The sequence below is a fragment of the Pistacia vera genome, unplaced genomic scaffold (genome assembly GCF_008641045.1).
Source record: "Pistacia vera cultivar Batoury unplaced genomic scaffold, PisVer_v2 Contig528, whole genome shotgun sequence".
NCBI lineage: Eukaryota > Viridiplantae > Streptophyta > Magnoliopsida > Sapindales > Anacardiaceae > Pistacia > Pistacia vera.
In genome coordinates, this window is record NW_022196366.1 from 76,002 (window position 1) to 96,981 (window position 20,980).

The 20,980-nt window shown below is 35.8% G+C and overlaps 5 protein-coding genes and 1 pseudogene across 9 annotated transcripts; 1 reads left to right on the forward strand and 5 right to left on the reverse strand.

Annotated features, from left to right (window-relative positions):
* Positions 1-1,354: 1,354 nt before the first annotated feature.
* On the reverse strand, positions 1,355-4,684 carry LOC116107126 (glutamate formimidoyltransferase-like). 3 transcript variants are annotated; one of them, XM_031393431.1, is made up of 4 exons: positions 4,537-4,684; positions 3,763-3,834; positions 2,609-3,027; positions 1,355-1,929 (listed from the first exon to the last, which is right to left on the reverse strand). In XM_031393431.1, exons 3-4 carry the CDS (start codon positions 2,997-2,999, stop codon positions 1,418-1,420), a joined length of 903 nt encoding a protein of 300 aa, XP_031249291.1. In that variant the 5' UTR covers positions 3,000-3,027; positions 3,763-3,834; positions 4,537-4,684; the 3' UTR covers positions 1,355-1,417. The 3 variants fall into 3 exon arrangements, with proteins under 3 accessions (XP_031249291.1, XP_031249293.1, XP_031249292.1); XM_031393433.1 differs by lacking the exon at positions 3,763-3,834 and having other exon boundaries at positions 4,045-4,664; XM_031393432.1 differs by lacking the exon at positions 3,763-3,834 and having other exon boundaries at positions 4,537-4,657.
* Positions 4,685-5,228: 544 nt separating this feature from the next.
* On the reverse strand, positions 5,229-5,894 carry LOC116107140 (annotated as a pseudogene).
* Positions 5,895-9,089: 3,195 nt separating this feature from the next.
* LOC116107133 (glutamate formimidoyltransferase-like) lies at positions 9,090-12,420 on the reverse strand. Of its 3 annotated transcripts, XM_031393442.1 has the most exons (4): positions 12,272-12,420; positions 11,498-11,569; positions 10,344-10,762; positions 9,090-9,664 (listed from the first exon to the last, which is right to left on the reverse strand). In XM_031393442.1, the coding sequence occupies exons 3-4, from the start codon at positions 10,732-10,734 to the stop codon at positions 9,153-9,155; spliced, it is 903 nt and encodes a 300-aa protein (XP_031249302.1). In that variant the 5' UTR covers positions 10,735-10,762; positions 11,498-11,569; positions 12,272-12,420; the 3' UTR covers positions 9,090-9,152. The 3 variants fall into 3 exon arrangements, with proteins under 3 accessions (XP_031249302.1, XP_031249304.1, XP_031249303.1); XM_031393444.1 differs by lacking the exon at positions 11,498-11,569 and having other exon boundaries at positions 11,780-12,403; XM_031393443.1 differs by lacking the exon at positions 11,498-11,569 and having other exon boundaries at positions 12,272-12,397.
* A 1,383-nt stretch (positions 12,421-13,803) lies between these two features.
* Positions 13,804-16,218, forward strand: LOC116107141 (SAFB-like transcription modulator). The gene is made up of 2 exons (XM_031393451.1): positions 13,804-13,998; positions 14,782-16,218. The coding sequence occupies exons 1-2, from the start codon at positions 13,804-13,806 to the stop codon at positions 16,216-16,218; spliced, it is 1,632 nt and encodes a 543-aa protein (XP_031249311.1).
* Positions 16,219-17,205: 987 nt separating this feature from the next.
* LOC116107131 lies at positions 17,206-19,286 on the reverse strand. Its single transcript, XM_031393440.1, has 4 exons — positions 19,068-19,286; positions 18,832-18,902; positions 18,368-18,451; positions 17,206-17,481 (listed from the first exon to the last, which is right to left on the reverse strand). Exons 1-4 carry the CDS (start codon positions 19,180-19,182, stop codon positions 17,458-17,460), a joined length of 294 nt encoding a protein of 97 aa, XP_031249300.1. The 5' UTR covers positions 19,183-19,286; the 3' UTR covers positions 17,206-17,457.
* A 437-nt stretch (positions 19,287-19,723) lies between these two features.
* Positions 19,724-20,681, reverse strand: LOC116107164 (syntaxin-125-like). The gene has a single exon (XM_031393469.1). The coding sequence runs from the start codon at positions 20,679-20,681 to the stop codon at positions 19,779-19,781; it is 903 nt and encodes a 300-aa protein (XP_031249329.1). The 3' UTR covers positions 19,724-19,778.
* Positions 20,682-20,980: the final 299 nt, after the last annotated feature.

Genomic DNA, 20,980 nt, shown 5'->3' on the forward strand with positions numbered 1-20,980 from the left:
ATCACATTGGATAAGATCACATGTTAAAACCACATAAAAGAAGAACAAAACAGGGAAACAAATAAGACAAAGAAGTAGATGTTTCCGATACTTGTATGAGTGTGACTAACGAGGAAACTCCAACTACAAAAAAAAGAAAAAAAGAAAAAAAAAGATTATAATCAATTTCTTTCTTTTGCATATGAAAACAACTTTTCTTCTACCATCACTAGTTTAATTACTCTTCAATTATTGGCCAGAACAACAAATAGGTCACATCCATATTTGATTAATAATAATAATACCAATCAAACATTGGTAAAAGTCTGTTGGTAGGAAGAACATCAGACCTGAGCCTTGAATTTACAAACATATAAGAAATGGTCGTTGGCTTGGTGCTGACTATAAGCATAAATTAGAGATGAAACGAATACTAGAAGACATGATCTAGAAAACCATCTTTCATAAAATAGAATTTTAAAAATTTCTACAGTCGCAAAGCTCATAATTTAGATACATTTTCTCGCGTGGAGCTTGGTTTGAAACAATTATTATAATTGGTTTATTTAATATCCACATCATAGCCTTTAATAGATAATTGATATGCTCATGTTTCCGCGTCATCCCAGCACCGCCGAATTAAACAATTCTGCTACAAATCGATTTATCAAATGAATTCACACTCAATATTGGACGAACTCAAGAGTTTACAGTTGTTTGGCAATCCATATTCAGAGTTTTACAGTAGTTTTTATTTTTAGTTATAGCTTTACATGAGAGATGTTAGATATGATGTTTTTAATCTTCAAGGCTATAGCTGGATTTTTTTTAACTGTATTTACTTCCTATGATAATTGATTTTAGCGATTGTTCTTGTAATTGTCTCTTGATTTTGAAAAAAAAATCACCTTTCATGCCTCTTTAATATTCGGGATTCGATTAAAACAAGAACAATTGCAATCAGTATGCTGGCCGACTAGTATAGCCTTAAAAAAGTTCGTATCTGCTTGTTTTGGTGTCAGTCGGGACGGCCCTCATTTATTCTCTTGATAAGCAAGAGGATTATTCCCTATCTCCGCAAGCTGCCTGTTTATCATATTTGCTCCACAATTATTATTTAGTTTTTTTTTTTTTTTTTAAGTATTAAACTGGTAGCCTCTTTTGCAGGCATATATACTTCTAATCTTCTGGTGTAGAGGACACAACCCTCATTTCTGGCCCTCAGAATACTGCTAAGGCTCTTGCATAAGAAAATAGGAGCTGAGTTATCTTTAATTCAAGTATAGCTATTTTCGAATGTAATGCTATGTTTGAACATATGCTAAAATCTACCATTAGGGAAAAAGAAATCTTTAGAGACAAGAAAAATTGACCTTTCATTATAAAATTTCACCCTCAAATGTTACACATGGAGCAATTTGTTTCATGTATATATATATTACATAGATGAAGTCAGTTCCATATAACTTTCAATTATTTTCTCTTGTGGAAGATCAGTAAAATATCCCTTCCCCACAGCCATACCCTCTTCTCCTGCAAGCCTCTCAACTTCTAGCTGAACTTTGTCTCCTCCTACTTTACTTGGTTCCAACAAATTACAAGCTACCTCAATGACGTCTTCACCATGTGCCAGTGCCATGGCTTGTACTGAAGGAAGTCCACCTCCTTTACCACTTACTCGTTTTGCTATTGTACGAACAGCACCAACATTTGTAGAGAACACAGGGACGTTGTAGTTATCAACCCACCTGGTTGCTCCAATTACGATTACACCTTTTGTTTGACTCACTTCAAGTGGACCCTCATCTGGTTTCAGAGGCAAGGACTCTGATATTGATCCTCCAACCCATTGGTTTCCAACTGAATTAGGCTTGAAAAAACCCAGTTCTCTTCTGATTGAATCAAGTGTCTTACCTTCTTCATGTGCAGCTCCATACAAAAAGGTAGGGACTGCAGGCTGATAAGAAATATTAGCAACACACAAGGGAAAGTTTTTGGAGGTAAAACTTAAAATATATGTACAGAGACAATATTCATACTCATTATACTCTATAAAACATATTCTTATACCCCAGTTCTTTCTACAATAAAGTCTTATGAAATACAAATTTGGTAGTAATACAACTGAGACGCCATATTTTTCTTATTGTTCGATAAAAGTAGTTCATTCAAAAGTCTACTTTATTTTGAACAAGAAATAAAGATCAAAGAAAAACTATTTTACGCTTCAAGTTAGTGACCGATTGTTTAAAATTCAATACACTGTCTACTTTTCCACATGATACCAAGATGTCTCAGTATAGAAGTTTGAATCTAATCATCTTGCATTTACTGAGGAGACACTAAGGCAACATCAAAGTAAAAATAATCCAATGTAGTATAAAAAAACAATAGAAACCTGGTATGGGTCAAGGAATTGTTCAGAAAAACACCACACAGACTACCCTCTCATGCCTGTTTTCAGAGAGTGCTAGGACTGGGATATCTTGCAGTTAAGTTATCAATCTTGGCCATTAACAATTAAATGACAGTTAAGGAATGTGTTTCCTGTTGTCAACAAAACGTCTGCTAATTAATCTGTTCCTATCTACATTTTTTTTTTTTTTTTGGTGGTTTCCAGGACACAAACCTTGAAGACTAGAGCCAATATCTGCAGCCAAAGACTTCGCAATCCCAGCTGCTTGGTCTAAAGAGGCACAAGCCAACGCGTGAAAACATATATGATCAACCACTCCAAGCCGAGGATGACTTCCAGAATGCATCTCCAGGTCAATGTTTTCAAAAGCAGCTTTAACCATGGCAAACACAGTATTCTTCAAAGAACATGAATCTGGTGATAGCTCTGGAACCAATTTGGAGACAACGGTATAACCAACTCTATTGTAAATCACATCTTCAAATTTGTTGACAATAGCAGCTTCCGGGAATAGTTTGGCTGCTCGTTCAACTGATTGCAGTGCAGCCTTGTTTCGACTCTCAGATATATATACTTTGCAGCAAGCAAGCATCAACTTTAACATTTTTCTCTTTCTTCCTGCTTGCCACGAACTGCATAAAAAGAGAGATTGAGCTAATGAGATAGCATTATCAAGAACATTCGTGGCCAGCAGTTTCTGGGGACCACACTGCAAATAGTACAAGAGAAATTTCAAGCAACGCCCTATAAACAAGTGAAAAGGAAACTCAAGAAACTGCAGAGTAAAGCATATAAAACAGAAATCTAAGTGTAGATATAGTAGTCAGCTGCAATCAAATCTTATATTATATTAGCAATAACTCACACACTGATATGAAAGGCAATAGAAAGTTGAATAAACACAGCCACCTACGAAACTTTTAAGCTGTTAAGTCTGTTCCCAAAATGATGTTCAGCTACCACTATATACCCCTGCATTTGGTTGCACAAATATTCAGGTTTTGAGTTGCTTTCTCTTCTATATTTAAATCAGCCCAAATTAGCCGAACACTTGCTTTTGGCGTATGTTTCATAGTCTAGGATATCAATCAGTAGAAAATCTAATATAGTAAATCTTGATTTCTTCCTGGTTCAATAACATTCAAATTTCACCTTATACAACTTGAGGAAGCCAGAGCTATGTGATATGTGTATTCAAACAAAATTAATTAGTTTTAGACCTCGAAATTGAATCACATCTCCCATTCTCATAGACAACTTTATTTAAAGGTGGTTCTGCAGAAAGACATTATCATAACTGGTCTCTATATCCATTCAGTATATCTTAATTATCTGCATATGCAAGAATTTCCCGCCCTTTTACTTACTCTTATCATTTCATCATCAAACAAAGCTGCCAATTGCCATGTATTGATTCTTCTGTACCCATAATATACCACCTACATGGAATTAACAGTCATAACAAAATGACTTCTCCACACAAATTGGAAAGGTGTTTAATTCAATCTTGAAGATAATCCGTAACCAAAATACTACAAAATTTTCATGAAATATTTGAGCAAATATAGAAGGCCAATAAAAGCATGAAAAACTAAATATCCACTCAAAACTCAATATCTTTTGGTTTAGGATGCCCATCATACTCCAACTTCACCCCTAAAGCAGCGCGAATGACCCTAAATTTGAGCCTTAAAGCCTCCATTATCTCTTGAATACTCTCATTCTCCGGATCCATAACTGGGTATTTTTCAATCAACTCCTCCATTTGCTTTATACCCTTTTGAACCCGGGTCGAGAAACGAGTGGGGTCGACCCGGATGGCCGAGTTCCAGACATCGACACAACCCTTGTAAAATCCGAGTTCTTCTCCGGTTTCAAAGCCCAACTTGAGGCCCACTTGTCGGGCTTCTTCTTTCCCAGTCGTTAGGCCGTGATTGTAGCCTTCGTCATAACCTTCTTTGAAGTGAGTTTCTTCTAGATTAAGCGACGAGTCAAAGATGTCTTGCACGGAATTGTTAGATTGTTGAGAGTCCATGAAAAAAAAAACTTTGGCAAGAAAAGTAATAACAACACAGAAACTGAATTTACTTTAAGATTATTCCTTTTGTGGCTGAATAAGAAGAGATTGCAATTGCAACTACCTGTTTGTGATAAAGCCTGTGAGAAGCCGGGTTTGGTGGCGGGTGCTGTAGATGGCGTTTTAGAACTTTAGTTATCGTTTTGGGGCCTCTGGCAAAAGGAGCGTACAGTCTTTTGATTGGGTTATTTTTAATTTGATGAGAGAACAGTTGATGTGAATCGTCCGGTCAATTATAGGCCACGTCTCGTACATGTATTATGACGTACTTTTTCTTGGTTCTGATGTTTCTATATTCGAAGTAAATAACCATAGTCCTATACTATTACTATATGTCTTTTCTTCCACATTTACGTTTTAATGTTTCTTAATTTGCAGTATTAATTCATAATTATTCAACTTTTATTTATACTAATAAAGTATCTAACTTAATCTATTTATAACTCGTAATATTATGTATTTTTTAAGTTTATAGATTATTGGTGATATAAATCTCTTGCATGTGCTTGCGTTTCTTAAACTTAATAAATACTTAAGCTATGCAATGCTAATTGATTTGGTAACCCATTTTGGAAATCTACCTAAATTTCAAGTAATTTGGGTTGCGTACAAGCTTAGTATACTTGCTGTAATTTTCAGGCTCTTGCATAAGAAATAGGAGCTGAGTTTATCTTTAATTCAAGTAAGCTATTTTCGAATGTAATGCATGTTTGAACATATGCAAAATCTACCATTAGGGAAAAGGAAATCTTTAGAGACAAGAAAAATTGACCTTTCATTATACCCTCAAATGTTACACATGGAGCAATTTGTTTCATGTATATATATATTTACATAGATGAAGTCAGTTCCATAAACTTTCAATTATTTTCTCTTGTGGAAGATCAGTAAAATATCCCTTCCCCACAGCCATACCCTCTTCTCCTGCAAGCCTCTCAACTTCTAGCTGAACTTTGTCTCCTCCTACTTACTTGGTTCCAACAAATTACAAGCTACCTCAATGACGTCTTCACCATGTGCCAGTGCCATGGCTTGTACTGAAGGAAGCCACCTCCTTTACCACTTACTCGTTTTGCTATTGTACGAACAGCACCAACTTGTAGAGAACACAGGGACGTTGTAGTTATCAACCCACCTGTTGCTCCAATTACGATTACACCTTTGTTTGACTCACTTCAAGTGGACCCTCATCTGGTTTCAGAGGCAAGGACTCTGATATTGATCCTCCAACCCATTGGTTTCCAACTGAATTAGGCTTGAAAAACCCATTTCTCTTCTGATTGAATCAAGTGTCTTACCTTCTTCATGTGCAGCTCCATACAAAAGTAGGGACTGCAGGCTGATAAGAAATATTAGCAACACACAGGGAAAGTTTTTGGAGGTAAAACTAAAATATATGTACAGAGACATATTCATACTCATTATACCTATAAACATATTCTTATACCCCAGTTCTTTCTACAATAAAGTCTTATGAAATACAAATTTGGTAGAATACAACTGGCGAGCCATATTTTTCTTATTGTTCGATAAAGTAGTTCATCAAAAGTCTCTTTATTTTGAACAGAAATAAAGATCAAAGAAAAACTATTTTACGCTTCAAGTTAGTGACGATTGTTTAAATTCAATCACTGTCTACTTTTCCACATATACCAAGATGTCTCAGTATAGAAGTTTGAATCTATTCATCTTGCATTTACTGAGGAGACACTAAGGCAACATCAAAGTAAAAATAATCCAATGTAGTATAAAAAACAATAGAAACCTGGTATGGGTCAAGGAATTGTTCAGAAAAACACCACACAGACTACCCTCTCATGCCTGTTTTCAGAGAGTGCTAGGACTGGGATATCTTGCAGTTAAGTTATCAATCTTGGCCATTAACAATTAAATGACAGTTAAGGAATGTGTTTCCTGTTTGTCAACAAAACGTCTGCTAATTAATCTGTTCCTATCTCATTTTTTTTTTTTTGGTGGTTTCCAGACACAAACCTTTGAGACTCATCAAAGGCCAACTAAACAATAATACTAATAAACCGACTCAAATAAGAGCAAAAGAAGAAACATTAGCTACATACCTCAAGAGGGGCGTTACACAAACCCACCGTGAACCCACCTCCGATCCCCAACTGTGAACCCACCGTGACCCGATCTGATCCTTACAACGCCACCGTGACCCGATCTATCGCAAACCCACCCACCGTGACCCGATCTATAGCAAACCCACCCACCCACCCAGACCCGATCTGATCCTTAGAACCCCACCGTGACCTGATTTGTCACAAACGCACCCACGGTGACCCGATCAACCGCAAACGCACCCACAGTGACCCGATCAACCGCAAATGCACCCACCGTTACCCGATCTCTTGTAAACCCACACCCCGAGCACACACAACCTCACCGTGACCGTGACCCGATCTACCACAAACCAACCCACCCCGATCACACACAAGCCCACTGTCACCGTGACCTGATCTGCCGCAAACCTACACCCTGATCTGGATCAAACCCACCTTAGATCTGTGTACAAGGGGATGTTTTGCGTTTTTTCTTTGTTTGGCATGAATGGATTGTGAATGCGCATGGATGGGTTTTGTTTTAATTGGGTTTTTATTTTTTTTGACAATTGGCACATAATTGTTTTAATTGGGTTTTTATTTTTTTTGGCAATTGGCACAAAATTGTTTTAATTGAGTTTTTATTTTTTGTCGACAATTGGCATAGAATTGTTTTAATTGGGTTTTTGTTTCAGTTGGGTTTTTATTTTAACAAAATGTAATAAAATATTATATTAATAAATCATTTATAAAAATATATATTAATCAAATATTCAACACAAATATCAAGGTCAAAATACTCTATCAAATACATATTCTAAAAATTATGTTCTTATAATCATAACTAATACATATTCTAAAAATTATGTTCTTATAATCATAACTCTATTCAACTATTCAATATTATCTCTAAAATTTTATTCAAAATAATAAACTAAACGCATCTTAAATTATCTTCAGCATCAAGGCATTCTACGTTGCAGTTACTGGAAGATGATAGAATGTTGAAAAATATAGTGGCATACCCCACCAGAACTTGTAGCGAAACATGTGTTGATCATAGAGGCATTAGTACGGTTTTTGATAGACAACATGTGGGGTTTTGTGCAAAAAAATAATTAAGGCAATATTTTTGACTCAATTATAAAATAAATGAATGATGAAATAAATATAGATATAAGTTGAGGCCACCATTCAAAAGAGAATCACATTGGATAAGATCACATCTTAAAACCACATAAAAGAAGAACAAAACAGGGAAACAAATAAGACAAAGAAGTAGATGTTTCCGATACTTGTATGAGTGTGACTAACGAGGAAACTCCAACTACAAAAAAAAGAAAAAAAGAAAAAAAAAGATTATAATCAATTTCTTTCTTTTGCATATGAAAACAACTTTTCTTCTACCATCACTAGTTTAATTACTCTTCAATTATTGGCCAGAACAACAAATAGGTCACATCCATATTTGATTAATAATAATAATACCAATCAAACATTGGTAAAAGTCTGTTGGTAGGAAGAACATCAGACCTGAGCCTTGAATTTACAAACATATAAGAAATGGTCGTTGGCTTGGTGCTGACTATAAGCATAAATTAGAGATGAAACGAATACTAGAAGACATGATCTAGAAAACCATCTTTCATAAAATAGAATTTTAAAAATTTCTACAGTCGCAAAGCTCATAATTTAGATACATTTTCTCGCGTGGAGCTTGGTTTGAAACAATTATTATAATTGGTTTATCCAATATCCACATCATAGCCTTTAATAGATAATTGATATGCTCATGTTTCCGCGTCATCCCAGCACCGCCGAATTAAACAATTCTGCTACAAATCGATTTATCAAATGAATTCACACTCAATATTGGACGAACTCAGAGTTTACAGTTGTTTGGCAATCCATATTCAGAGTTTTACAGTAGTTTTTATTTTTAGTTATAGCTTTACATGAGAGATGTTAGATATGATGTTTTTAATCTTCAAGGCTATAGCTGGATTTTTTTTAACTGTATTTACTTCCTATGATAATTGATTTTAGCGATTGTTCTTGTAATTGTCTCTTGATTTTGAAAAAAAAATCACCTTTCATGCCTCTTTAATATTTGGGATTCGATTAAAACAAGAACAATTGCAATCAGTATGCTGGCCGACTAGTATAGCCTTAAAAAAGTTCGTATCTGCTTGTTTTGGTGTCAGTCGGGACGGCCCTCATTTATTCTCTTGATAAGCAAGAGGATTATTCCCTATCTCCGCAAGCTGCCTGTTTATCATATTTGCTCCACAATTATTATTTAGTTTTTTTTTTTTTTTTTAAGTATTAAACTGGTAGCCTCTTTTGCAGGCATATATACTTCTAATCTTCTGGTGTAGAGGACACAACCCTCATTTCTGGCCCTCAGAATACTGCTAAGGCTCTTGCATAAGAAAATAGGAGCTGAGTTATCTTTAATTCAAGTATAGCTATTTTCGAATGTAATGCTATGTTTGAACATATGCTAAAATCTACCATTAGGGAAAAAGAAATCTTTAGAGACAAGAAAAATTGACCTTTCATTATAAAATTTCACCCTCAAATGTTACACATGGAGCAATTTGTTTCATGTATATATATATTACATAGATGAAGTCAGTTCCATATAACTTTCAATTATTTTCTCTTGTGGAAGATCAGTAAAATATCCCTTCCCCACAGCCATACCCTCTTCTCCTGCAAGCCTCTCAACTTCTAGCTGAACTTTGTCTCCTCCTACTTTACTTGGTTCCAACAAATTACAAGCTACCTCAATGACGTCTTCACCATGTGCCAGTGCCATGGCTTGTACTGAAGGAAGTCCACCTCCTTTACCACTTACTCGTTTTGCTATTGTACGAACAGCACCAACATTTGTAGAGAACACAGGGACGTTGTAGTTATCAACCCACCTGGTTGCTCCAATTACGATTACACCTTTTGTTTGACTCACTTCAAGTGGACCCTCATCTGGTTTCAGAGGCAAGGACTCTGATATTGATCCTCCAACCCATTGGTTTCCAACTGAATTAGGCTTGAAAAAACCCAGTTCTCTTCTGATTGAATCAAGTGTCTTACCTTCTTCATGTGCAGCTCCATACAAAAAGGTAGGGACTGCAGGCTGATAAGAAATATTAGCAACACACAAGGGAAAGTTTTTGGAGGTAAAACTTAAAATATATGTACAGAGACAATATTCATACTCATTATACTCTATAAAACATATTCTTATACCCCAGTTCTTTCTACAATAAAGTCTTATGAAATACAAATTTGGTAGTAATACAACTGAGACGCCATATTTTTCTTATTGTTCGATAAAAGTAGTTCATTCAAAAGTCTACTTTATTTTGAACAAGAAATAAAGATCAAAGAAAAACTATTTTACGCTTCAAGTTAGTGACCGATTGTTTAAAATTCAATACACTGTCTACTTTTCCACATGATACCAAGATGTCTCAGTATAGAAGTTTGAATCTAATCATCTTGCATTTACTGAGGAGACACTAAGGCAACATCAAAGTAAAAATAATCCAATGTAGTATAAAAAAACAATAGAAACCTGGTATGGGTCAAGGAATTGTTCAGAAAAACACCACACAGACTACCCTCTCATGCCTGTTTTCAGAGAGTGCTAGGACTGGGATATCTTGCAGTTAAGTTATCAATCTTGGCCATTAACAATTAAATGACAGTTAAGGAATGTGTTTCCTGTTGTCAACAAAACGTCTGCTAATTAATCTGTTCCTATCTACATTTTTTTTTTTTTTTTGGTGGTTTCCAGGACACAAACCTTGAAGACTAGAGCCAATATCTGCAGCCAAAGACTTCGCAATCCCAGCTGCTTGGTCTAAAGAGGCACAAGCCAACGCGTGAAAACATATATGATCAACCACTCCAAGCCGAGGATGACTTCCAGAATGCATCTCCAGGTCAATGTTTTCAAAAGCAGCTTTAACCATGGCAAACACAGTATTCTTCAAAGAACATGAATCTGGTGATAGCTCTGGAACCAATTTGGAGACAACGGTATAACCAACTCTATTGTAAATCACATCTTCAAATTTGTTAACAATAGCAGCTTCCGGGAATAGTTTGGCTGCTCGTTCAACTGATTGCAGTGCAGCCTTGTTTCGACTCTCAGATATATATACTTTGCAGCAAGCAAGCATCAACTTTAACATTTTTCTCTTTCTTCCTGCTTGCCACGAACTGCATAAAAAGAGAGATTGAGCTAATGAGATAGCATTATCAAGAACATTCGTGGCCAGCAGTTTCTGGGGACCACACTGCAAATAGTACAAGAGAAATTTCAAGCAACGCCCTATAAACAAGTGAAAAGGAAACTCAAGAAACTGCAGAGTAAAGCATATAAAACAGAAATCTAAGTGTAGATATAGTAGTCAGCTGCAATCAAATCTTATATTATATTAGCAATAACTCACACACTGATATGAAAGGCAATAGAAAGTTGAATAAACACAGCCACCTACGAAACTTTTAAGCTGTTAAGTCTGTTCCCAAAATGATGTTCAGCTACCACTATATACCCCTGCATTTGGTTGCACAAATATTCAGGTTTTGAGTTGCTTTCTCTTCTATATTTAAATCAGCCCAAATTAGCCGAACAGTTGCTTTTGGCGTATGTTTCATAGTCTAGGATATCAATCAGTAGAAAATCTAATATAGTAAATCTTGATTTCTTCCTGGTTCAATAACATTCAAATTTAACCTTATACAACTTGAGGAAGCCAGAGCTATGTGATATGTGTATTCAAACAAAATTAATTAGTTTTAGACCTCGAAATTGAATCACATCTCCCATTCTCATAGACAACTTTATTTAAAGGTGGTTCTGCAGAAAGACATTATCATAACTGGTCTCTATATCCATTCAGTATATCTTAATTATCTGCATATGCAAGAATTTCCCGCCCTTTTACTTACTCTTATCATTTCATCATCAAACAAAGCTGCCAATTGCCATGTATTGATTCTTCTGTACCCATAATATACCACCTACATGGAATTAACAGTCATAACAAAATGACTTCTCCACACAAATTGGAAAGGTGTTTAATTCAATCTTGAAGATAATCCGTAACCAAAATACTACAAAATTTTCATGAAATATTTGAGCAAATATAGAAGGCCAATAAAAGCATGAAAAACTAAATATCCACTCAAAACTCAATATCTTTTGGTTTAGGATGCCCATCATACTCCAACTTCACCCCTAAAGCAGCGCGAATGACCCTAAATTTGAGCCTTAAAGCCTCCATTATCTCTTGAATACTCTCATTCTCCGGATCCATAACTGGGTATTTTTCAATCAACTCCTCCATTTGCTTTATACCCTTTTGAACCCGGGTCGAGAAACGAGTGGGGTCGACCCGGATGGCCGAGTTCCAGACATCGACACAACCCTTGTAAAATCCGAGTTCTTCTCCGGTTTCAAAGCCCAACTTGAGGCCCACTTGTCGGGCTTCTTCTTTCCCAGTCGTTAGGCCGTGATTGTAGCCTTCGTCATAACCTTCTTTGAAGTGAGTTTCTTCTAGATTAAGCGACGAGTCAAAGATGTCTTGCACGGAATTGTTAGATTGTTGAGAGTCCATGAAAAAAAAAACTTTGGCAAGAAAAGTAATAACAACACAGAAACTGAATTTACTTTAAGATTATTCCTTTTGTGGCTGAATAAGAAGAGATTGCAATTGCAACTACCTGTTTGTGATAAAGCCTGTGAGAAGCCGGGTTTGGTGGCGGGTGCTGTAGATGGCGTTTTAGAACTTTAGTTATCGTTTTGGGGCCTCTGGCAAAAGGAGCGTACAGTCTTTTGATTGGGTTATTTTTAATTTGATGAGAGAACAGTTGATGTGAATCGTCCGGTCAATTATAGGCCACGTCTCGTACATGTATTATGACGTACTTTTTCTTGGTTCTGATGTTTCTATATTCGAAGTAAATAACCATAGTCCTATACTATTACTATATGTCTTTTCTTCCACATTTACGTTTTAATGTTTCTTAATTTGCAGTATTAATTCATAATTATTCAACTTTTATTTATACTAATAAAGTATCTAACTTAATCTATTTATAACTCGTAATATTATGTATTTTTTAAGTTTATATATTATTGGTGATATAAATCTCTTGCATGTGCTTGCGTTTCTTAAACTTAATAAATACTTAAGCTATGCAATGCTAATTGATTTGGTAACCCATTTTGGAAATCTACCTAAATTTCAAGTAATTTGGGTTGCGTACAAGCTTAGTATACTTGCTGTAATTTTCATGTGAGAGATATCGTAAAATACAAGTGCCTTTTTTTTTTTTTTTTTTCTCAATAATTTGAGGATCATATTAACGGTATCATTGACAAATTCCAATCCCCTACTCTTCTAGATTTGGCAAGAATTTACATCTTCTATATCTTGGCTTCACCACATGGGTTCACTTGTATGCCAATCAAACTCAAAACCATTTCCATTCATGAGGTGAGTAGGAGTTTTTCTTTTTTTAGGTAACAGAGATATTAAGAAGATCAGTTTGTGTATACTTAAAATAATTTATGAGGTTCATTGAAAAACATACAAAATCAAAATAACAAGTAAACCATAATATTATTGTAACTCAAAAGTTTGAAATTAAAAATTAAAGAAAAAGAGTAAACCTTCTGAAACATTAGATAAATCTATTAGGATTAGCTGAGTAAGGGTTTCCGTTATCTACATTACGTATTAAATTATTTAGCCTACATTTTCTCTATACATGATAACAAGAAGTCGAGTTAAAGCAACCAAAATGTACTGTTAACACCTGTATGAGTTTTTTTTTTTTTTTCCCCTCCAATAGATGCAGTGTTAACTTCAAAATCATATATGTATGGAGAGGGTTTATTCGTGATTTCAATAGAGGGTTAAGGCTTGTCTAGTAAATTAACTACATTCTCTATTAAAGTTTCAAAGCAACAGGGGCATAAAGGTAAATGAGTATAGGATACTTGGAACTTGAGAAAATTGTCAAATAGTGTCGAGAATCGGCACCAGGTGAGGAAACATTTGCCATATGCTTCTTCACCCTTTTTTACTCCGCTCTCCATCCAGGGTGGGCTGCAGGAAGTGAATGAAGTAGTTGCGTGGTTCTTTTTACATGACAAGCAACCCCTACACTCTCCTCTAACATAGAAAACCAAAGACTTATTATATACACATTGTTTCTTTCTTCTTAGTTTGTTTGACCTCAGAAAAAAAATGGCCCTGGTTGGATCTCACAAAGTAATGAATAGTAGCAACAGAGGAAGACCATACGGGTTAATGTTGCTTTTGGCATTTGGAGCTGCATTGTTTGGAGTAATGGTTCTGCACAAGCTCCGGGAGAAACGCATCTTCAACCTCCTGGTCAAAGAAAAAGACCATGAGCTCATTTCCCTTCATCTTCTCTTGCAGGTTCCCTACGTTTCTCTCTCTTCTCTACCAATGCCATCCCTTGCATGCATGTTTACTTTTTTACAGTTTTACGTGTCAGCCTATTTGCATGCCATCTATGAACCATCATGCAACAATTTTTTTTTACATTTGTTTTTATCTCCAGGATAAGCTTTTATTCTTTACAGAAAATCTTTATTATTTGGTTCTGATCAAGCCAAAATGGTCAATGTTATGGTCTCTATCATATTTTAAATTGGAACCCTCTGCTTCGAATTGTGATTTTATGGAGCGAAAGAAATTTAGTTCAAATCATGTTGAATATCATAGATCCAAATTATCCGTTGGATTCTCAATCTTCATTTTTTTTTTGGGTTATTTTCTATGGTGTGGATAGGAGTGGAGAGTCAAATTTCTCAAATCTCAATGCTGGAGGAGAAAATCTCATTCAGTAATTGGATTCAAAGGGTGAATTGTGTTTCTCAATGTATACGATCTGTAGACAGAAAAATAAAATTAAAAATCATAACTAGGGCGCTTCACCCCAAGTGGATTATCCAAAAAATTCTGATTTAAGAATCTGGTAAAGAAGTCATTAACAATAAAAGAAAAAAGTGATTCTATTTCTCTGCCTGAACAAAGAGAATTACAAGATTTGCATATGGGAATATTTCACAAGATTTATGGATATTTTAAAACACTGGGTATCATCAATCTTCACTGCATCTAGTACAATGCTTTAGGTGTAAACTGTTGCCTCAATTTCGAAAAACTAATGCTTGCCATCACTTTTTGTTCACACAGAAGGAAAGGGAATATAACAGAGATGTGAAGAACAAGAACGAAGAGATGAAAGCAAAGATGTACACCCTCAGTACCCAAAAGATGGAGCTTGACAGAAGGCTCCTCGAGACGCAATCTACAATTGATTCCCTAAAAGATGAACAAAGAACCTTGAAGTCTGCATTGGAGGAGATGAAGAATGAGATCAAAATGCGGAGAGAAGCTGAAATAGATTCAGCTAAGGAAATCTCTCAACTGACAGCTCTAAAAGAAAGCTTGAAGCAAAAGAAAGCTGAAATTGAGGATTTGAAGCTCCGTCTTGGATTCCCTATTGAAGTCTCTATAAATATGTCTGAGAAGGATAAATCAAATTTGAGTTTGAGTAAAGAGAAGGACGGAGAGTCAAGTAAATACACTAATATAATAAATGGTGAGAAGTCAACAAGAGTTGAAGATGGAAGTGAAAAGACAGTTGAACAGTGGTATAAGCATGAAACTTCTCAAGAAGAAGATTCTAAGAACGGAGTCGATGAAAGTGGTTCGGATGTAGGAAAGCAAATAAACATCACAAACTCAATGGAGGCAATTGTTAATGCTGATGAAAATGTTTCAAAACTAGAAGAGAAAAATAGTGATGAAAGAGACGGTAATGAAAGCGAAATTATCAAACATCGGGTGGTAGGAAAAGCAGACAATTCTCAAGATGAGAGCCAGGAAGTTCAAACGAATTCTAAAGGTGGGAAGAAGTTAGAGACTCTAGATTCTAGAATTGACGCTGGTCCAAGATTGAGAGGGAAACATGGTCATGTGGGTAGAACGAAGAGAAAGCGATGGAGAATGCTTGCTAGAAGCAGAGATGCTGACTACAATAGACGACTGCCGAGAATGAGCAGAAGATTTCATAGACTTGATCGAGATGAATTGAGCAAGAGAGAAAGTCAAATTTCTAATGACGGAATAAGAAAAGGAGAGACAAAAGCAGCGGATGAAAATCTACAGGAAGTAAGAAAGGCAGTGGATTCTGAATATCTGGAAAACAGAGATGTGAAGGCTGAGCCACAAAAATTGCAGGTGGAGCAAGAAAATGTAATGTTGGAGCCCCATAATTCTCTAGACGTGGAATTGCGGAGGAATACAACCGCTGATGATGATTCCACTAAAATTTCAAGTTATGCTGAAAAACAGAAACTAGATGAATTCAGGCAACCAGAAGAAGACGAAGAAGCCGGTGGCACCAAACAAAAGATGAGCAGCGGGAACAACAATGAAGAAGAAAACATAGGCAAACAAGTAAAAGACGACAACAAACCTGAAATGACAGACGAAGTGGAGGTTGGAGATATGCAAGAAAAAGAGGCTGAATCAACTTCTTATGGTGATTCTGACAGGGAATCCAATTCCAACCTTGAGGAGGGTAAAGAAGAGTACAAGGCGAAAACAGACGACTCCGAATTTTAACTGATTACTAAATTTGAAATAGTAATACTAGCCTTACAAAGAGATATACAAAGAGTCAAATCCAACCATTGAAAAAAGAGAAAAAGAGAAAAAGGCAATTATGAATTTCAAAGGTTAGATTTGACTCTTTGTATAATTCTTTATATGCTTCTTTGTAAAGATAATATTACTCAATTTTAAAATGTATTTTTGCTTTTTTCTTTTCTCACTTCCGGTGTGCTTGTATTGGTGATGGTAGATAAAGCTAAATATCTTTTATCTTTTGTGTTTTGTGTTTGCTTATCAATCAAATTGCATACCTTTCGATTATGAAATGTTTGTTAATTTCCTTAAAATTTTTATGAGGGCAAGTAAAAAAGATTGTTTTGATTTCCATTTGGACGGGACTGAATTTGGAATCGAGGCTGCAACCAAATGATTTCTTATCCTTTCTTGTATGTTTCAGAACATTGTGTTTATGCAATTCCATTCAATAACATGTTTTTATGCTATCTACTGGAGTTAGAGGACTAGGTGAATAACTAAAGAGCACCATGTCCATCAACATTATGATGAAAGGACCAGTAATGCAACCATGCCAAGGGAAGTCAAGGTAAATAAAACCTCCTTTTCTCAATGTACTTATGCTAGAACTCATGTTTGTCTAATCTTGGCACTCGCACCAAACAAAGAGGTAAACATATGTCAAAATGAATATGCAGGCATACAGCCCTTGCTGCTGCAAAATGGGTAAAACGAGACTTCACATAGTATTTAGTGCTCCCAGAGTCGGTTCTACTAAGTTGAATTTATGTATGGAACACGCAAACCTGTGAGGGGCATCTCGTTTGGATAGTAACAAATAATTTTGAAAAAAAAAAAATAGCTATCTGGTCATCACTTCAAATAGCAAGATTTGTCCAATGTTATTTCCATGTAATGCATGTATGATCACAGTTCACAACCAATGGTGGGAATGTCTACCATCACAATTCAAAAAAGTCAGCATGGTCAGATATAGCCAATAAATTAAAAAGAATTGAGTGCCATTCTCATTATTAGAACAAAAGATTTTTAAAATTGCTTGGAAATGATGAGCACATGAAATTGGTTAATTGTCTCCAACAAAGCAACCACCCATCAAGTTTAAATATCTTCAATCTCCAAGAAAAAATCAAACACTGGCTAGCAGGAAAGAAAATCTGAAGGGATTAAAGCTCCAATCAATGCACATTATTACCAGGAATTTTGCTCCAAAACTCAATGTGCTGCGTCAACCAGTTTCTGTCAATAGATGGAAAAAAAAAAAGAATAAGTTGTAATCCTAAAGCACCAGAACAATACAAATGTTAGGTTACTGTATCAGAGAGTCATAGATCTGTAGTAAATTGATACAAAAATCCTTGGCCACTCAGTTTGGCCATTTAAATATTTCATACTTCTTTCTACAAATTAATGCCCATCCAAGCTAACATTCGAATTGCCCAAAACATTATTTCGACCACTTTTACAAGTCGGACTAGAAAACTCTCAAATTTAAACTTGTCAATCAATTCACTTTTCTTTACCAATAAACAATGGGATATATTGCTCATCTTATTGAAAAAAAATAAAAGTTGATTTGCATAGGACATTATTTCATTTTAAAACAATGTCTTGTATACAGTAGGAAGAGTCTTAAAGCATATTTACGCAGGATATTGATTCATAATTTCATACCATATACACGTTTTCTGACCTACGAGTGTAAGAGACCTAAGACATAAGGTTTCACCTCTATAAAGGAGCTTCCTTTGAAATATGGTGAACCATATAGAAATAGACATGACGAGCATAACTGCATTTAATTTCTATATCACATATGCATACACTATTATGAGTTGGAAAGATTGTGAGTATTTTGACCATGTATGACCTTTTTTCTACATTATTGGATGCTTACGATGTTATTAGGCCAAGGTAGGACATTACTCTCTGAAGCATTATGTTTCAATTTATTGCCACACATATATTGTCTATATGACGACTGGTACTGTGGTAGCATGGTAAATGATGGAAACGGTTACAAAGACCATTCATTTAAATTTGAAAAGAAAAATGTTTGACGCTCTAAAGCTGCTGATGCTAGGCCAGATTATGCATGTTTGCCGTTAAAATATTACAGAATTACCTCTTCCTCCTTTTTGCCTCCAGTAAAAAATTTGTATCCTCCATAGAAGAGTAGGCCCCAACCAGATAATGAGACAAGTACAAACTGCAAAGGAAAAAATTCCGGTAACTACTGTTATTTTCCCAACATATATGTCTCCTCTACTCCTCAGTAAAACTCTAAGTTTACAATTAGCAAAAAGAAAATGGTGCATTTGGTACCTTTTTCTATATCATTTTCAGTTTTCCGCATCCAAATAAATAAATAAAAGCCAGAAATATACAAATTTCATTATCTAAAAGATTTTGAAATTTTTTATTTAATTTTTTTTCTGGAATGCATTTTCGCTGGTTTGTTCTCATATTGACTTAAAAAAAAAAAAATTGTTCATCAAAACTAATATTGCAAAAAAATAACAACAAACCTATACTCCACTAAACACCTGATAATACAGAAAAAAATATATATGAAAAAAAAATACTTACATGCTCTTCCTTCCACTTAGAGGGGCTCATTGGTTCCTGCCAGCAATTAATCTTTGGCGGGCCGTGGTGATCTGTGGTAAATCGGAAGAAGAAGAATCATGAACCATAACGCTGTCTATATAACCTTCGTAGTAAATAAATTAGATCGGGATTCCATGTAAGTTTGAGACGCAACAGAGATATTTAATATGCATAAATCTACATCAACAACGGCGTGTTTGACTAATATATATTACCAGCAGCGCCGGCAAGGCCGCGCCGTTGAATGAGAGAAGCGGCTTGAGCCGATATTCTGGAAGAGGAAAGTCGAGCTAGTGTCGATGCAGCTTGACGAGCTACTATTGTAGCCATGGCTCCGAGCTTTTCGACTGTTGCTAGGTGAAGATCGATGAGACGACGGAAATAGAAGAGAAGGAGAATATTAATGTAATGCCCTCAAGAAGCGAGCTAAAACGCCGTCGTTCGATTTTGGCTAGGTTGGTCAACTTATTGAAGAGGTTAAAACGGTGAGTATGACATGCGTTTTGGAGGATACAAAACGGCTGAAAGGTTTGCGTTTTCCTGCGCCCTTTCAATTTTCAAGCGCTAGAGAATTGAGAGGCTATCAAAATTCTTTGACCAATCTGAAGTCATCTATGACTATGAACATGCAAACTGGGTTATGGGTTAACTAGGTAAAATATTAGACAATTTAAGAAACATTATTGAATTGATACATCAGATTAATTGTTTATTGTAATTCGAATATCTTGTTGAAAAAATGGGAAATGGTTTTATTGTACATTCAAAAAGTACTTCATTTTTGTAAAACAAACAACTTTTCTAAGCGTACAATGAATTTAAAAAGATTAAAGAAGAGAGAACTTCTCTATGAAACAACCTTGCCCAAAGAATCAGAAAACAGGAAACTGTTTTTGGTCTTGAAAACAAACGGGACATTGATAACGCTACTTCTTATGAAGTAAAACCTGGAATAAAATTGGAAAAAGAATAACAACAATGAGAACAGCGCCTAGCATTATGGCAATGCAAGTCCATTTTCGGCTGCTTTGCTGGGTCTCCTTAGCCACCTCCAGCTGTTGGGTCCCTCTCCTTACAAACGAATTCGCATGCGCTACGTGGCTCTCAATGTCGTTGAGCTGGTGTCCTTGTGCCTCTACCAGTGCAAACATGTCCAGAAAAACCTGGTGAAGTTCAATCAAATTCTTTTCAATCTCCTTCACAGCATCATGCCTCTCTTGAATCTCTGAAATGGTGTCCATAATTTGCCCACGACCCTGTTCTTGAATTGCCTTTTGAAGGAAATTTTCACTTTCACCACTTGATATCAAGTTTTCGATCATTTGTTCATCTGCTTTCTGTCCAGTTATAGTAAAATACCTTCTCTCAACTGTTTCCTTGTATTCAGATGTCATTTTGGCCCTAAATTGTTGAAAATCATCCATCAAATCTTTAAGCTTCTTACCTAAACCAGCAACAACCGAAGTCCTGGTCCTATCTACGGATGAGCCTGGACCACACCCTGGAAGTTTTCTTTGAGCTGCATTGGATTTTTCAAGTGCCTCTAGCTTAGCCTTAATCACTTTCACTCGTTTTAGGACTTGCTCAACGTCTGAGTCCATTCGTGATCGAACCTCTTTAATGGTTTTCGCATTGTGGGCAGTTTTACTCTCTTCATTTGATTCCTGTAATCTCTTGTACAACTTCTCTACGATTTTCATGTCATCTTTGACATTCTCTACATCTTCAAAGAACTTATCAAGATTCGTTGTCTCTTTTCCAGCCTCACCTCCAGCCTCCAGGTCTAAAGGAACCCGGTGCTTGAACGAACTTGAAATAAGATCGTTCATTTTATTTCTTTCTTTCTTTTTTTTCCTATCAAAAAATAAAGTATTTAATTAGGGGGAAACAGAATGCCCCCGGAGCAAAGGGACCTTTTCGGTGTTTCTAATTATTTGCTGTTGCTCTTCTTCTTCTTCTCTTGATTTATGTACTAATAGGTTGTGGGTTTCTTCTCCATGGAAAGTTGGAGGGAGAAGTAGAGAAGGTGTCAAAAGCAAAGCCTTCATCAAGAGAAGCAATGGTTTCACGTCGGGTAGGTATGAAAATAATTGAGGCTTGGACTGGTTACTGGTTAGAGGCTTACAGT

Excerpts from the sequence above, each read along its gene's own strand:
- LOC116107131 (XM_031393440.1), bottom strand. The coding sequence starts at position 19,182 with ATGGCTACAATAGTAGCTCGTCAAGCTGCATCGACACTAGCTCGACTT. Across the intron at positions 18,452-18,831 it reads CTAAGTGGAAGGAAGAGCAT|TTTGTACTTGTCTCATTATC; the intron begins GTAAGTATTTTT and ends TTTCCTTTGCAG. Across the intron at positions 17,482-18,367 it reads GAGGCAAAAAGGAGGAAGAG|AAACTGGTTGACGCAGCACA; the intron begins GTAATTCTGTAA and ends ATCTATTGACAG.
- LOC116107133 (XM_031393444.1), bottom strand. The coding sequence starts at position 12,165 with ATGGACTCTCAACAATCTAACAATTCCGTGCAAGACATCTTTGACTCG. Across the intron at positions 10,763-11,779 it reads CGCGCTGCTTTAGGGGTGAA|TTCGTGGCAAGCAGGAAGAA; the intron begins GTTGGAGTATGA and ends CTTTTTATGCAG. Across the intron at positions 9,665-10,343 it reads TATTGGCTCTAGTCTTCAAG|TCCCTACCTTTTTGTATGGA; the intron begins GTTTGTGTCCTG and ends ATCAGCCTGCAG.
- LOC116107141 (XM_031393451.1), top strand. The coding sequence starts at position 13,804 with ATGGCCCTGGTTGGATCTCACAAAGTAATGAATAGTAGCAACAGAGGA. Across the intron at positions 13,999-14,781 it reads CCCTTCATCTTCTCTTGCAG|AAGGAAAGGGAATATAACAG; the intron begins GTTCCCTACGTT and ends TTGTTCACACAG.
- LOC116107126 (XM_031393433.1), bottom strand. The coding sequence starts at position 4,430 with ATGGACTCTCAACAATCTAACAATTCCGTGCAAGACATCTTTGACTCG. Across the intron at positions 3,028-4,044 it reads CGCGCTGCTTTAGGGGTGAA|TTCGTGGCAAGCAGGAAGAA; the intron begins GTTGGAGTATGA and ends CTTTTTATGCAG. Across the intron at positions 1,930-2,608 it reads TATTGGCTCTAGTCTTCAAG|TCCCTACCTTTTTGTATGGA; the intron begins GTTTGTGTCCTG and ends ATCAGCCTGCAG.
- LOC116107164 (XM_031393469.1), bottom strand. The coding sequence starts at position 20,681 with ATGAACGATCTTATTTCAAGTTCGTTCAAGCACCGGGTTCCTTTAGAC.